The sequence below is a fragment of the Chiroxiphia lanceolata genome, chromosome W (assembly GCF_009829145.1).
Source record: "Chiroxiphia lanceolata isolate bChiLan1 chromosome W, bChiLan1.pri, whole genome shotgun sequence".
NCBI classification, from domain to species: Eukaryota; Metazoa; Chordata; class Aves; order Passeriformes; family Pipridae; genus Chiroxiphia; species Chiroxiphia lanceolata.
This window is the reverse complement of record NC_045670.1, coordinates 8,824,539-8,840,570: the sequence shown is the minus strand read 5'-3', so window position 1 is coordinate 8,840,570 and position 16,032 is coordinate 8,824,539. Positions and strand designations below refer to the sequence as shown.

At 39.8% G+C, this 16,032-nt stretch overlaps 1 protein-coding gene across 1 annotated transcript; it reads right to left on the bottom strand.

Annotated features, from left to right (window-relative positions):
- Positions 1-674: 674 nt before the first annotated feature.
- LOC116779988 (arrestin domain-containing protein 3-like) lies at positions 675-12,326 on the bottom strand. The gene is made up of 8 exons (XM_032674491.1): positions 12,047-12,326; positions 8,272-8,353; positions 5,396-5,543; positions 4,058-4,160; positions 3,364-3,620; positions 2,798-2,960; positions 1,828-1,982; positions 675-731 (listed from the first exon to the last, which is right to left on the bottom strand). The coding sequence occupies exons 1-8, from the start codon at positions 12,324-12,326 to the stop codon at positions 675-677; spliced, it is 1,245 nt and encodes a 414-aa protein (XP_032530382.1).
- Positions 12,327-16,032: the final 3,706 nt, after the last annotated feature.

The following is a 16,032-nucleotide window of genomic DNA, read 5'->3' as shown; positions in this document are numbered from 1 at the left end:
ACAGCAAGGATTGACTTTGAAGGCACGTGATGTTTGTAAATAAATCCACAATAGGATCCAAGCTGAAGAGGTGATACATAATCAGCCTACTAGGACAATTCTGAGCATGTGCATATGCAGGTAAAGTCCAGGCTACATAAAATAAAAAAAAAATAAAAAAAAAGGAAAGGGTCAGGGCATTTGTCAGTCTTTATCACCTTTTTTTTTTTTTGGGGTCAAAGCTTTCTTTTGTTCCTTGTTGTGCAGATCACAAACAATTGGCAGGTGGGGGTGGTAACAACAGTCCATAATAAATGAGAATAAGTTGTAGTGACACTTAACTGCATAACATAAGCAATAAGCATGTGCAAATTTTCATAGAATCATAAAAAGCAGCCATTCCTCTCTTACAACATGGTTTGAGTGTTTTGAAACACATGACTGTATGCTAGTAAGGCTGCTCCTAGTATGTGCCACTATTTAAGGGAGGGGGCTGCAGGTTTTCAAGCATGTGGAGCAGTCCTATGATGTGCTATAGGCATCAAAGCATGATCAGAGGTTCTTTTCATTTATTCATCGTACAGGCAAGAGCAATACCATTTCCTTTAAAAGTAAGTCTCCACTATGACACCTCGATCTTCAACATAGCAGGTGTGATTCAAAACGCATGTCAAGTCAGCTTTTTATGGATTCCTTCAACAAGAGGGGCAAGATGGTATCTCATCTGTGGGCTGATCTGAGTTTGGATCAATCTAACCAAAAGAAAAATAAAAAAAAACAACCAACCAACCAAAAAAACCCAGAACAACAACAAAAAAATAAAGGCCACAACAACCCAGTGCATTTTAGAATCAATTGCTAGAAATAAAAATAAAAAAATCACAAGTTTAAGACAATTATAATGATATGTGGCATTTCGAGTCCAAAGGTTATTGAAATAATTGAAAAACTTCTATTTAGACAAAACTTTGGATAAACATTAATAGAAATATCAGATACAGTGGAAGTCTTTACAGGTTGATGGTAATTTTAGGATAAGCATGAATAACTACTATAAAACTTAATTTCTCCTTTACTCACACAGAAGTCTTTTGAATTATCTGATTTATACAAAAAAGATGACTTGACACATATCACTGGAAAGATAATTTAAGAAATTTATTGAGAGAAGCAGAGAAGTTTTGCTTGAAAAGACAGAAACTTATCAATAAAAAAATCATTCTACTTTTAAAGTAGTTAATTCTCAAATATCCTTCAAAACTTCATATGAACTTCAAAAAGTTTGTATGTTCTAAGCCTTAACTCTTCTTCCTCTCTATAGGAGAAAGAAAGGGTACAGCCTGATAACTTAGGTCTCAAAAACTGGATGGTAAGAATAGTTTAAGTGTACATTGCATCTTTTGGACAACATTACATCAGTTAACTTCATATAGCCTTTTTTTGCGTTTCAAGCCGGGGGGGGGGGGGGTGTTGTGCTACACAGTGCTATTTTCCTAAAGTAGGTAAATTCAAAAAAACTTTGGCCAGAGGACACTTTTTTTTCATTTGTCCTATATCATTGTTTTTTCTTGAAAAAGACAAACATGAAAAGCTTTGAAATTTGCATCTCAATCATGGTTATTCAGTGGCTGCATTTTTAGTTCTGTAAAGGTCAAAAGTGTTGAACTGTGTACTTCAGAAAATTTAAGTCATAAATTAATACCAATACATCACTTTTCTACATGAAACTTCTGAAAGCCCTACATCCACAGAATTTACACACACGTGCAGGCAAAACAGTTTAGTGGTTACTATAACAATCAGTAACAAACAATATATAAATCATCATATTCTGACAGATATACCTACTTCTGAATATAGGGGAGGAGGCAGAAAACGAAACTCGTGGATGTATGCAAATAACGGTCCTTGCAGTGCTCTCTGAAAATCATCAAAAGCAGCCACAGGTGCAAGGTAGGACTGCATGTTTTCCTCTGTGACCACTTCTGCATAGCTAGGAGGTGCTGGAGGGAGAAGGTACATATAGCTCAAACAAAAAGTTCTTATGCATGACAAAATATATAACATGATAAATACTAAACTTCAATCACTGAAAGATTCACCAGCAGATAAATGATGACTTTAAAATTGTTAAACAAAAATGGGAGACTATTTTGTTTTATTCTAATATTAAGTTTATGTTCAAAACCAGACTGACCTCTGTTTATTGTGGCTTAATTATCCCTTTAAAATTTAAATCATACCAAAGATAATTTATTTCTGTACAAGTAGGAGTAAGAGAACATTGCAGTCCTCTGTACTCCAAAAGTCTCCAGGTCCAGGATTTGTACTTAAAAAAGCAGGATATTAGATATGCAAAAAGAGAACGAAGGAAATACATAATTGTTTCTTTGGCCATAAGAGATTTCCCATGGAAAAGAACGTTATCTTTTCACAAAGCCTTGGCTACTAAGGCTGGGGAGAGATGCCAGGAACTGCTATTATGGGTTGAAATGCCTTATAACCAAGGATGCAATTGGGATACTGGAGGTAGAAGTAATGAAGTTGTGCACAGATACAATTGTATCCTGTGCTTTCATTTCTGCCACTTTCCAAGGCAGTTAGATTTCACTGCCTGTCCTAGAGACAGAAAGGCAGGAAGGGAAGAAACTCTGTTCTTCTACACAGAACAAGCAGGTGTAGAAACATCCACAAGAGATTTCCTGTGGACTTTATTATAAAAGGATGTAATTTGACTCTGTTAGCAAGACTGCAATGAATAAGGTAGATAAAAATCAAGAGACTAGCAAATTGATTGGGATTTGTATTGTCAAATTACCTTCTAGTCTTTGAGGCAGTGTTAGACCAAGCCAGTTCATGTTCATGCTACCCTGGCTGCTTACACTTGATGTTCTGCTACCAAATGGATGTAGAGGAATGGTACCAATGACCAATGGTAAGTTAAGGAATAAATCCATGGCTCCTGGAATATCAACATATACCTGAAGAAAAATGAAACAAGTGTATGATTAAAACACGAGGTTTTATTAGCATTTCATAAGTATTAGTCTAAGTTATCTTTCTATGAAAGTTTTCATGAGGAGCTTGTTTCCAATAGCCCCTTTTAGGGTCCATGCCCCTATGGAGACATGAGCTCTTCAAGTTAAGAAGTCTTCACATGAGCCCTCACATGGAAATGCAGTCTACTCATTAAATGCTTGCTTAGTTGACAGACAATTGCTTTAAGAACTTGCACAATTTAAACTAAATTTACTTACCAGACCTCCTGTCACAACATTAATATATTTCTTTCATAACTAATGATCACAAAATGCTGTGCTAGACATTTGTATGGCATGTTGGAAGCTACTCACTCTCGCGAGTGAAACAGACCACCCAACATACCATGAGTGAGTACTCCACACGGATTATACTACAGTCAAGGATTGAAGGGGAAACAGGTGGAATTTTCAACTGTTTGCCATTCCAGGTTTCTGTTTTGCCAGATGACAAGGATTCCCCACGGAGGTTGGCAACAAGCTGTTTGACTTCCTTCATTTTCCCTTTAGCATAGAATGCCTGTGTTTGGTAAATGGTTGCCTTTGGCACCACCATACGGGAAGAGCAATTCTCAATCTCAGCAAAGATCTGAATTGATTCACCTGAAACCAAAAAAAAACCAAAAAAACCAAAAAAACACACCAGAATTTCAAGTTCTCTTTATATTTACAAAGCAGCTTAAGTAAACTTGCACATTCTTTATACTGTTATAACAATGCTGTTATCACTGCTCTACCTGAAAAAAACCCCACATCCACTGATGCTAATAGAAACAAGATCCCCATGAGCTGTTCTAAAAGGAAAAAGAAAAAAACCCAACACACACAAAAAAATACCAGTCTAACAGATGAGGTCCTTGAACAATCTAGAGATACAAGTAGTGCTGTCTTAGTTAACAGAGTATACTGAGAAGATTGCTAAATGCAGACTGATGTGGTAAAAATATCCTTAATGTTTCATTTATATAAAAACAGTAAGTATGGACTCTAGCTTTAAAGAGGAAGAAAAAACATATCCTATAATTAATTCTATCACATACCTGGGGTGTAGCCCTTTCTTTCAATTTTGGCACTTAAAGATATTGGGCCTGAGGTACAAAGCCAACAACATAGAGTCTTTTCTTTTGTGCCTGCTTGGGGTGACTGCAAGAAGAGGAAAAGTATTGTCCATCAAATTAGGAGCTCCATTAATCCCTTCAGGTATTTAAACCAACACAGGAAAATAATAATTTTCATAATGTGCTTATTAGTACATATTTTGATAAACAAAGCTACTTTGATAGGAAAAGTCTCAAGCAATTTAAACAGCATTACCTAGATACAAAGTTTGTCCTAATTCCACTGCTGTATTAGTATTGCTTTTTCTGCAGTCCTCCACACTACAGACACAATTAAAACAATATTAAAAAAAAATACTGTATAGCTTAAAACAAAAGGTTTCATAGCCTACACATCCCAACATAATGCTGCAGTTTTCATTTAACTAACAGTAAATCAGAACATCTTCGCACTTTCCATTAAGCTGCATTTCAGAAAAAAAATAACTAAGCTAAACTACTGTAATCTTGACTCCTGCTATTTCCTCTGTTTCTGAACGATCCTGTTTCATCTATGTTACAAAGACTTATTTTACACAACACCAGGATTTAGGGCTTGATCCAAAGCCTATTAAAGTCAAATGAGATACCTTCGATTTTCACGGAGTTTGTGTGAGGTCCTTTTGCAAGTTAATTTTTCACCCATACACACAAGAAACCTGTTTCAATGGACTTCTAAATTTTTTTCCCCTCCAGATTAAAATTTGAGAAAGGGATAAAATAAAGGATTATTAGGTCAGACTGAAATCAAATCCTCACTGGAAGCAGTTGAGATATTAAAGTTATTTTAATAAAATGAAATTTCAGGAAAGGATTATACAGAACTGTGGTAATTCCTCCCCATCAGTAGAAAATTATCCATGTGGAAATTATCAGTTATGCACTGCAGCAAATTTTTTACTTTACATTTTTAAGTTAGCAGTCCCTCACTAAAATATTAAGACTTCCATTGTTCTTTCATAGATTATTCTTTATTTATAATTGAAGAGGAACAGTTCACCAAATTTTCTTCCTTAATGAGAGTCTACAATTTAGTGGTATCAGTTTAGATTGACAAATGCATTTTATGTTTTGCAAAAAACAAGCAACTCCAAGTGTAGGATAACTTAGCCTTCAAAATGCCAGTAACTGAAGCGTTGTTAAACTGATATAACACTTAAAAGAAGAGCTGTACTTAAACTAGCAAATAAATATTAGGTAAAATTGCATGTTGATGTGGTTTCGGTTATTATACTCTATTTTTATGCCAGAAAAGGAATGAGGAATTCTGTCAGTTCTTACCAGTAATGAAGGAGTGTTGATATCTATATGTTCAAAGACTGTAAATTCCTTCTTTAATTTTACTGGCAGAAGCCAAGGCCTATGCAATTCAGCTTTCACCCAATAGCGCACACTGCCATGTCTGCCTTCGAATGAGGTAGCAAGTGGTCTGTGCAGGACAAAGGTCAAAGTTGAGTAAAGTTTTTCTCTCATTCCAATAACGATGCAGTTGATCAGATTTGGAATTAGTATGTAGAACTGTTATTTTTAATGTATCATAATAAGCATAACTTATTTGCAAAGTTTCCACATCTCAGAAAAACATAATGTTAAAGTTGGGAAAAAATATCATGTCCAATCCATTCAACAGTAGTTTTGTAGAAGTTTTAAGAATCAATTAAAGAATTGTACTAGAAAGTGCCAGAAGAATACACATTTCCTTTAGACTTCAGAGGTCATTTTCAAGTGTAGAATAAAGTACGCCCTTTTAAGGTCAAATTAAGACCACCAAAAAAAATTAGCATTAGTACCATTCAATTATTGTTTTGGACATTGTATTTTGTAAATAGTTGTGTATTATTTACTTGACTGGTATCTAAAGTGGTTTAGCTATAACTGAGTGCTTTTGTAGTTTGTTTTGCCTTAGGTACGGTAGTTAAATATTTCAATTTAGAGTTCTGAATAGAGAGCTTTTGAGCATCATCTAATTTTCCTTTACTCTGGGATCATTTAAATATATATATATATATACACACACACACACATATAAAAAAGATAAAGACTATTCTGCTCTGAACACTGAAAGTCCTTTTGGGGAATTGGAGAGGGGAAAAAAAAGATGCAGAAAAGGACTTCAAACCTTTCAGCATTACCCTTTTATCCTCTTCTCCCTCCTCCTTTCCCCCCCACCCCAACATCATAAGATGAAGAATGTAAGATTTTTATATTCCACTCATGCCCAGTTAACCGTAACTTGTCTTTTCCTAACATTTTCTGCCTTTAATCTCCAGGAAGAATTTTTATATTGCACTATGTTTGAAATGTATCATAATAAAAGATAAGTTATGGGCAAAGCTTCCCTCCCTAACTTCTATATAGAATAATACTAGCTGTGCTATTACTTTACTAGAATGATTCTTTCTGCTACAGGTTTGACATCTCTATTTGCACATCTGAAATGTTTACTTTTTTTTCTTAATAATGCAAATGAAAGAATTTTCTAATCAGTCTTCAACATTTCATCCTGCCCCAGTATCCTTTAAAGCAAAATCAGTAAGGTCAGTCAGCATATTGTGTTTTTCACTATTGCTTTGCATTTGGTTGCAGTGGGTCTGGCTGGGATGGAGTTAACTTTCCTCATAACAGCCCATATAGTGGGGCAGGGATGACTACAGCTTTTGTTTTTTCTTCTTAAACTGCCCTTTATTTCGACCCACAAGCTTGTCCATCTTATTTTCTCTCCCTGCCCTGTTGATGAGGAGGAATGAGAGAGCAACTGCATGAAGAGCTGGCAGGCAGCAAAGGTCAACCCACCACATTGTTTTTGTTTTAAATAAATTTTAGAAATATTCTATGGATACAAAATAGCAAGAAATGGTAAGGAGGCAGTGTCAAACTAGTGTTCTTCAGGCCTTTTATTACCAGTCTTCATTTTTTCCAGTATTATCAAAGATGGTTTCATAGTTACTCCTTCAAGTCACTTGAAAAGATCTTTAGTGTTTTAATCAATTCTTGTGCTATTTTACTGGTCATATTTGAACATCTCTTCCAACTCAAGGGAATATCAGTATCATCCTTATCACTTCTTATAGACGAGATTTTCATCTGAACCCTAAATTGACTTCTAAAAGTTTCCATATATATGGGTCTTCTTCAGTGTTCTAATAATATCTACTGTAAAGCCCTTTGCTATTTACTGAAACTGATCCATAAAAGCATTTATCATCTGCAGGTTCTGCTAAAGCCAGTCCCTCTAATAAGCAGATGGTTTATTAGCTTTAATATTAGGTATCAGTCTAATATTCTGCCAACTTTTTTTAACCTTAATGACTTTGGCACTTGGCTTTTACAGTAAAAGGTTCCTCCCGCCTCTCTTCTTTCATCTATTTCCAGACTCTCTCTGTTCCTTCATATTTAATTTTCCGGCAACTTGTGTTTTAGCGAATTCCCATGCTGGTAACTCCTCTATGTATAAATCTTCCCTTCACAATGTATACATTAGACACCTCAAACTTTTGTGTGTGTGTGAGTGATTTATCTTAAGACTTCTGCTATCACTCTTGCTTCACCTTTGATTTCTGAGACAAGCGGGATTAAGTATGGGAATGTTTCTTGCTTCATCCACCCATCCATTTGCTTATTTTCATCCTGGCTTTTTTGTCTAAAGGTCAGCCTGAATACATACATGCTATTTGAAGTAGGGGGAAAAAAATAAAAGTCTTATTTTGTTCAAATGCAGTTAGGCTTGCCACATCTGTTTTAGACTGAGTCCAAACAGTTAAGTTGTTATCACTAGTTCTGATGGCCTGCATGGCTCCAGTAAAATCTTGTTTCATTTAGAAGATACTTCAGTCACTCTGCAGGACTCAAATGACACAAATTCCCCTCCCTTCTCCTGTGAAGGGGTAAAATACTACAAGACATAAGGAACCAAGAGACCTCAGTCAAAAGAAACGGTAACCAACTGGGCAACAACGAGTTCCTGTTTTGTGAAAACCTCTAAACCAGTTTAAAAACAACCTCTTCAGTTTAATGAAATTATGTCCTCCATTGCGTGTCTGCACACATCTCCTACTACCATTGAAAAGGTTTCCCCTCCACCTACAAGAATTTTTCTTAAGCAGATATGTCTCTTGGCCTTCTCTCACACAAGCTGTGTACTGAATATAAGTACTTACATCTGTGGAAGCTCAAAGCTGAATGCATATTCATGCCTTCCTGAATGAACGGTGTGAAGGCCTTCTTCAGAATTGTCATCATCTAGGAGGGAAAAACCCAATATGCTATTCCACCTATGAACATTTTACACAGTGTAATATATTATATAGGTTTCTTTTCCAGAATAGGAGGGATTTATACATTCTTTACAATACTAAGAATACAGTGTCCCAGAAACAAGTCTCTCCAGTCCATTTTTATTAACTGCTAGATGTATGGTTGCAGAATTTTTAAGGTTGAGATTCCAAGACTCACCTGACATAAAAGCAGAATTTAACTTGTTTTAATTTATGATCTTGATTCCAAGTACTGACATAGTTGTAACTGCTGCCATTTCAAGGTCTGCCTGAAAGATCTGTAATGGAAACTGTTTTCCAATATGATTTCTAGTTAAAATGAAATAGAGTTCTCTAATAGTATTGTGATCTTAGCATTGTCTGCTACCTTAATCGATTACATTTAGTAATTCAGCTTCCTCCTATCTCCTGCCTAGCAAGTGTCCAAAAACTGATTTTTTAAAAAGTGCACAAGTACCACCTAGAAGGTACCAAACAAATTCAGGGGCACGAGAAGTGGCAAGCTGTCCAATTAATGCTGTTTAGAGTTAATGTATCAAAAATTCAAAGTTTAGCTCAATCTTGTTTGGATAGCAAAGACCCAAACATCTCCTAATTTGAATGAGAAAGCTGACCTTGGTTTACAGTCATGATTCCTTGTATTGCTGTAAATGTTCCAACAAATTTGTGGTTTGTTCCGATATAATTGCCATGAAACCAGGAAAAAACCCACGCTGATTCCAACAGAATAGAAAGTTATTTAGATAAAACAATTGAGCATCTCATATACAATAGGGTTGGCGCAATAAAGGCACATATAATGGGATTATGCAAAAGACACTTCCTGTTGTTAATAGTCTGAAGCATCATGAAGGAACACTAAAATTCTAAGATTTTTTTTAGTTCCCAATGTTCTACAAAAGTACTGATGCTCCAATTTCTTTAGTGCACCAGAAATGCTGAAACAAACCTATGCAAAAATATAAACCCACTACAACGCTATTTACACAAATGCATCTGCAGCATGTAATGTCATGAAACAAGAATCTTCAATACACTGAAAGAACAAAGCAATGTGTATAATGCTTTTTTTTTCTTTGTTAAAAAACAGTTGGAGGGCTTTGTTGGTTTGTTTTTAATTAAAAATAATAATCTTTCCTTGTGCATAAGTTTTTTCATCCCTTCTTCACTTCCTTCCTGTCAGATCAGCAGTCCCGTTGAACCTGAGCAGCAGCAGCAGAACTGTGGTAAACAAGTACTGAGCTGTCAATCACAGACCAGGCTGGAGCAGGAGAGGACTGGCCTAAACAGGCGCGAGCACATCCCCTGCCAACCACTCGTATACATACAGTATACATTACACCCCACTGCATTTGCTCAGCAACTCTGCTCGCAGCCTAGCCTGACTACCACGGAGGTAACGAGAGAGGGAGGGGCGTCACCCATGCCTCACCATCCACTCTCCTCATAGCACAGGGCCATGCTGCTGGCTTGCCCCGTGCTATGTGCAAGGCGACACCCCAATCCTGCACTTCTCTCAGGAGCATGTGCTGACCATTACTGAAAAGCGATTACAGATAGTGCTGACCATTACTGAAAAGCGATTACAGATAGTGCTGGTCGGGGGCGTGGGACAGGAAAGATAACCGAGTGAGGGATGCAAGAGGCTGCAGAGCCCTGCGTCCCAATGACCGCCCCTGCTCACAACCCCTTGCTGGCCCAGCGGATGTGCGGGGCAGGAGCTCGAATACTTCTGTCTGTCCCCAGAGATGGGCTTTCCCAAGAAAGGCGGTGTGCCCTCAGGAGCCCCTTCGCTCCGCCCCCCAGCACACACCAGAGAGCAGGCAAAGGAACTTCCCCACACGTCCCAGCTCCCTACAATCAGCGGCTGGCATCACCTTAGCAACAGGCTAACAAACCCCAGCATGCCAATGACAAGGCGGAGACAGGGAGTGGCCTTCCGGACTATGGTAGGGTACGAGGCGTAGAATTAAACTCTACTCTGTGCAGCAAGTGTTCGCAGTCCTGTCCCTGCAGCCAAGGGAGGAGCAGTGGTGTCCCGGGACAACTGCTTAAGATTTTACGTGCCGTATATGCAGCACCAGTCTTGCTTCTAGTGTCAGATCTGTCCCTTCCCTGCCACCTTTTGTTCCATTTCCAGCCAAAACCAAGCACTTAATATCGCGGTCAGCATTTGGATCTACAGGCCACATGCAAAGGCACTGCTGCTGCTTAAGCAGGCAGAAGCATGGGATCGCCTTCTTACTTGTAAGCATACATCCTGCTATGAATGACTCATGCACGTTTGCATGTTTCTGTCATCTGCAAGCCAGAGGTGAACGAATTTTCACAGGAGAGTTATTTCTAAGGTAGCACTATAAAGAACATTTGAGCTAGAAAGACACCTCATGAGTGACCCGAGCTTGCTTGCATCGCGGTAACATAATTGAAATCAATAGCAACTGCTATTTGCAGAGGATCTCTGCAGTAAATATGCTTCATATTAAAAAAAAAAACAAACCAGAAACAACAGCCCCCCTCCCCCCCCAAAAAAAAACCCAAACAAAAAACCCCACAAAAACCAACCAACCAAAAAAACACACCAAAACACCCAAACAAATTGTGTACTCAGTTTTAACATTTTCTTGTTCTAGGAACTGAGTCATCACTGCCACCTGACCTGTGCAACCAATCTGCAGAGAGAAGGAATACTCCCTCCCTTCTTCCCAGGACTGGTCCCAAACAGGATTGAACCGCTTCTAACAAAGGATGGAAACTTCAGAAGTAACAAGCTTAGAGTCCCTTATACTTTCACAACGTAACTATGTGAACAATAGATTAGCAAATTTAAGACCCACAATCTCGCTCACAATGTAATACCCCTTTTCCATACCCAAAATAAAGGGAATTTGCAAGGCACTTTCCATTTCTATAGGGGCTTAGCAGACCGGGTTTTCATCGAGTGCAGGTTACAGAACTCCCCAACTCAAAAGTGATGCTCCAATCATACAATCATGACCTCTTATTTGGCCTTTCAGACAGATTTTTACATTTGGTCTCCCATAGAGGAGTTGAATAAAAAAAAAGAAAGTAATTTACAAGTACACTAGTTTAGAACAAAGGAAGAGATGGAAAATTACGCGTGAGGTGGTGATAGTATGTCAAAGTAATCCACAGGAAATCTTTTATCTGCCAATAGTGAACGAACCTTAAGAATCATTCCAGAAGTCAGACCTGTATCTATTATGTGTCAAAAAGTCTAGTGTTACGTTTTAATTACGATTCAATAGGATGGTACCAAGAAAGTAACTTACTGCATATCTGGTTTTAACAGTTACTTTCCACATAGAGAAACAAATCACGCTAATATCACTAAGAAAAAAAAAGGCATTGTATATTAAAAAATACATATTAAAGACAATGCAAATCCTTATGAAAAGACTGTTAAAAGGCAGGTATTTTTTAAAAGTCCTGTTTTCAGGTACTTTGAAAATGCACCTCAACATGGTTTTAAGTAAACGTTCAAATAATCAACAATAAGAATGCAACCGGCATTTCCTCATCTTTAGAAATAATAAACGCTACGATACTGCATATTTAAAAGGGATAAACCAAGCAAAGATGCCTCTTTTTCTGGAAATATGTCTGCATGTAGTGAATGAATAAGCGAAAAGCTTACCTCTTTCATGCCCGACTAGAACGTCCTTATGGTTAAAATACTCTACTTCTTCAGTGTAATTTTGTGTATAGGCAGTGTTGGATCCAGCATTTCTAGATTCGGCCCAACGTACTTTTGCACGTCCTCTTGCATGAATTTTAAGAGATTTCACTCTAATTTCCCCAGTAACTTCTAAACTGATCCTTCCTGATACTGTGTCCCCGCTAGAATAGACGGGGATATTGCTGTCACTGAGACAATCAAAGCTTATTGTCAAACTCTTCACCTTCCCCAGCACCATATTTTATAACAAAGTGTATAAAAATATACTGTAAAGAAAAAAAAAGTCAAGGTCTCATACAAAATGCGAGCTTCACTTTACACTGAACAACGCCTCTGCTGTGTAAAGAGCCTGCCAACAAGATCAGCGTGTCCCCTACAAATGTTTCATTGGAATTACTAAGAAAACCGCGAGAGCGGCAGCCGCCAAGCTCTGCGATATCCTCACAAAGGCAGCTGCCCGCACGCTGACACCTCACTTTAAGAACAGCTTTGTGAAAAACAACCGCCCCCGCGCATGCGCGAATCGAGTCGTGGCGGCGATTTCCTCCACCGCTTGCGCGCATCTTTCCTGTCGTGTTCGTTTTTCTTGTGTTATTGCTTCCGTCTCACGCAGAGAGTTAGAGCACTCCCTGGTGGAGCCAGGGCTCTACTGCGAGTTCGCAGTACGGTGTTGAGATAGGTAATGAAGAACTGAGAGAAAAACGTCTGCGGCGGGGGTGGGGGGTGGGGTGTGGGGTGTGAGGGCTCCTTGTCCGGAGGGCTTCAACCTCTCGTCTCATCTCACTGCCTAGCACGGCCTGGGGGTCCTGGCTGGCTGATCGGGAGGTGTCTCGGAAGAAGCTGGCAGCTGAAACCGGGCAGCAGTCGGTGAACACCAGGCCCCTGAGTCTGGCCGCGGACAGCACGGGTTCTCGCCCTCATCCGCGGGTTGCCTGGCTAACAGTGAACATAGCAACGATTCTGTCAGGGAAATGCTCAGCACGTCGCTCAGTCACAGATCTTGTCCAAAGCTTTTGTTCAAGAAGCGTCTAATTCTGAGCAAATTATAGGCAGGACCTCGGCAGGTGAGTGGGGCACGGCCGCCTTTGCCGCCCTCCCCCCACCTTGCAGCATTCGCCGCATTCACTGAGGAGTGAGGGGACAAAAGCGAGGCATTATGCAAAAGTAAACATTTAAACCTCTATCAAGGTGCAGTTTTCTGTTTTAATACTTTTAAATGATGCTGGAAAGCAGTGCCACAGAAAGGGACCTGGGGGTCCTGGTCGACGGCAAGTTGAATATGAGTCAGCAAGTGCCCTGGCAGCCAGGAGGGCCAACCGTGTCCGGGGGGGGGGGCATCAGGCACAACATCACCAGCCGGTCGAGGGAGAGGATTGTCCTGCTCTGCTCTGCACTGGTGCGGCCTCACCTTGAACATTGTGTGCAGTTTTGGTCATCACATTATAAGAAAGATATTAAGCTATTGGAGAGTGTCCAAAGGAGGGCAATGAATATGGTGAAGGGCCTTGAGGGGAAGTGTATGAGGAGCGGCTGAGATCACTTGGTCTGTTCTGCTTGGAGGAGACTGAGGGGAGACCTCATCGCAGTCTACAACTTCCTCGTGAAGGGAAGAGGAGGGGCAGACACTGATCTCTTCTCTGTGGTGACCAGTGATAGGACCCGAGGGAATGGCCTAAAGTTGTGTCGGGGAGGTTTAGGTTGGATATTAGAAAGAGGTTCTTCACCCAGAGGGTGGTTGGGCACTGGAACAGGCTCCCCATGGCAGTGGTCACAGCACCAAGCCTGACAGAGTTCAAGAGGCATTTGGATGATACTCTCAGGCACATGGTGTGATTCTTGGGGATGGTTCTGTGCAGAGCTGGGAGTTGGATTCGATGATCCTTGTGGGTCCCTTCCAACTCGGCGTATTCTGTGATAATTGTTCTACGGTATCTTAGTTTGGGGTCTGGTTTGTTTGCTGCTGATGTTGGTTTTTTCCCCCTTTTTTCCATTTCTTCCATTCATGGAGTTCAGACAGGAGGGTCACAATTCCTGTCCTAGTTTTGGGTTCATTGTCACCATGTACCTCTGTCACTGTGGATCTGCACAGAATTTAAAGTGCATAGCAGTTACCTTCTGCAGGTCCTTGAAGATCTGCAAAGTTTAAAGACCCAAATCTTGCTAGTCAAGTGGATATTCACATGGATTTTTTATTTTTTTTTTGTATATGTGTTTATAAGGAAGGGGATGTTCTTACATAGTTTGGATATGGCTATATGGTGTTTTCTCATTTATTTTTTTAATACAGGTGATGTATTTTGTATACTTGCTAGGTTTACCTATTCCAGGCTTGTTGGAGTTGCATAAAACATTTTGGTTTGCTGGCGTAATACACCACACACACACACACACACACTCCTGCATTATATATGAACTAAAGACAGTGTAGCCCTAACTTACCTTCCTCTCTCAATACAATTGCTGTCTCTTGCTAAGCCATTTTTGGACACACAACCTCAGAATAACATGGCTGCTGTCATGATGTAGGATGTGTTCTAAACATTTCATGCAAGTAGACACCTACTTGCATGGTGGTTTGACTTTGGCTGGATGCCAGGTGCCCACCAAAGCTGCTCTATCGCTCCCCTCCTCAGCTGGACAGGGGAGAGAAAATATAATGAAAGGCTCATGAGTTAAGGACCAGGAAAGATCACTTACCAATTACCGTCACGGGCAAAACAGACTGGACTTGGGGATATTAATTGAATTTATTACCAATCAAATCACACTAGGATAATGAGAAGCAAAACAAATCTTAAAAACACCTTCCCCCCACCTCTTCCTCCTTCCCAGGCTTAACTTTATTCCTGATTCTCTCCCTCCTCCCCCCCCAGTGGCACAGGGAGATGGGGAATGGGGGTTACAGTCAGTTCATCACATGTTGTTTCTGCTGCTGCTTCCTCCTCAGGGAGAGGAATCCTTCCCCTGCTCCAGTATGGGGTCCCTCCCACGGGAGACAGTCAGAGAAGCCACCCCTATAGCCCCCCACCCTCTTCTTTCCCCGTTACCAAAAGCTTGCCAGGCAAACCCAATACAGTAGGCTATCAGGAAGATAATTTAATCTGTGAGGCAACTTGTAGTATATTAGATTTGAGCAATTTGCAGACTGTTGGAATCCTGATTATGTGTCATACTGGGCAGCAGACAGCTCTTTCCAGTTTCCGGATTATAATCTGGTGGAAAATGCAGTGAATGGTAACCCTACTTCTCAGATACATTGGATGTGTTGAGAACAGCACTGATAAATCTAAGTTTCACTGCAACAGTGGCACAGCAGCAATTCAGAGCAATTTCTGGGGCTGCAGGCATAGTTCAGACTTCTTGGATGTTTTTCTAAACACATAGAACTGAGTCCATTGAAATTTCTAGGAAATTTGGATTTCTATGCAATGCAAAAATCTGCGATCTTTGAAGCTCTCCAATTTGCATATATTGACGTGCTGTTGTTCTGAGTTAATTAAAAGATATCCTGAGTGATCAAATGTACTGATTTGCATGAAAGTGACCCAGTTTTCAAGACTAGTTAATAGTATAGGGACAACTTTTGTCCAAGATAAGAAGTAACAGGTGCCCCCCTCCCAGCAATCACGTGTACTATTTGCCCTGAAGGTCATGCCCCCTCTTCTGGTCGCGTGGTCTGTTGTGATTGGGTGACAGGACCAGTTGCCTCTTCCAATTTACCCATAAGTACATCAGACCAGAAAGTCCCTTCCCCCTACATACACAGAGGGCCACTATTTTTTTTTTTTCAGATGCCATTTCATGGCAGGGAGCTGCCATTTTGTTAAACATGCAAACCCATGTGTTTTCATACTGCTCTGTGATTGGCTGACAGCCATTTCTTGATATTGTCATACCCACGTGTTTTCAGGCAGCCCTGTGATTGGTTGGCAGGACCAGCCACT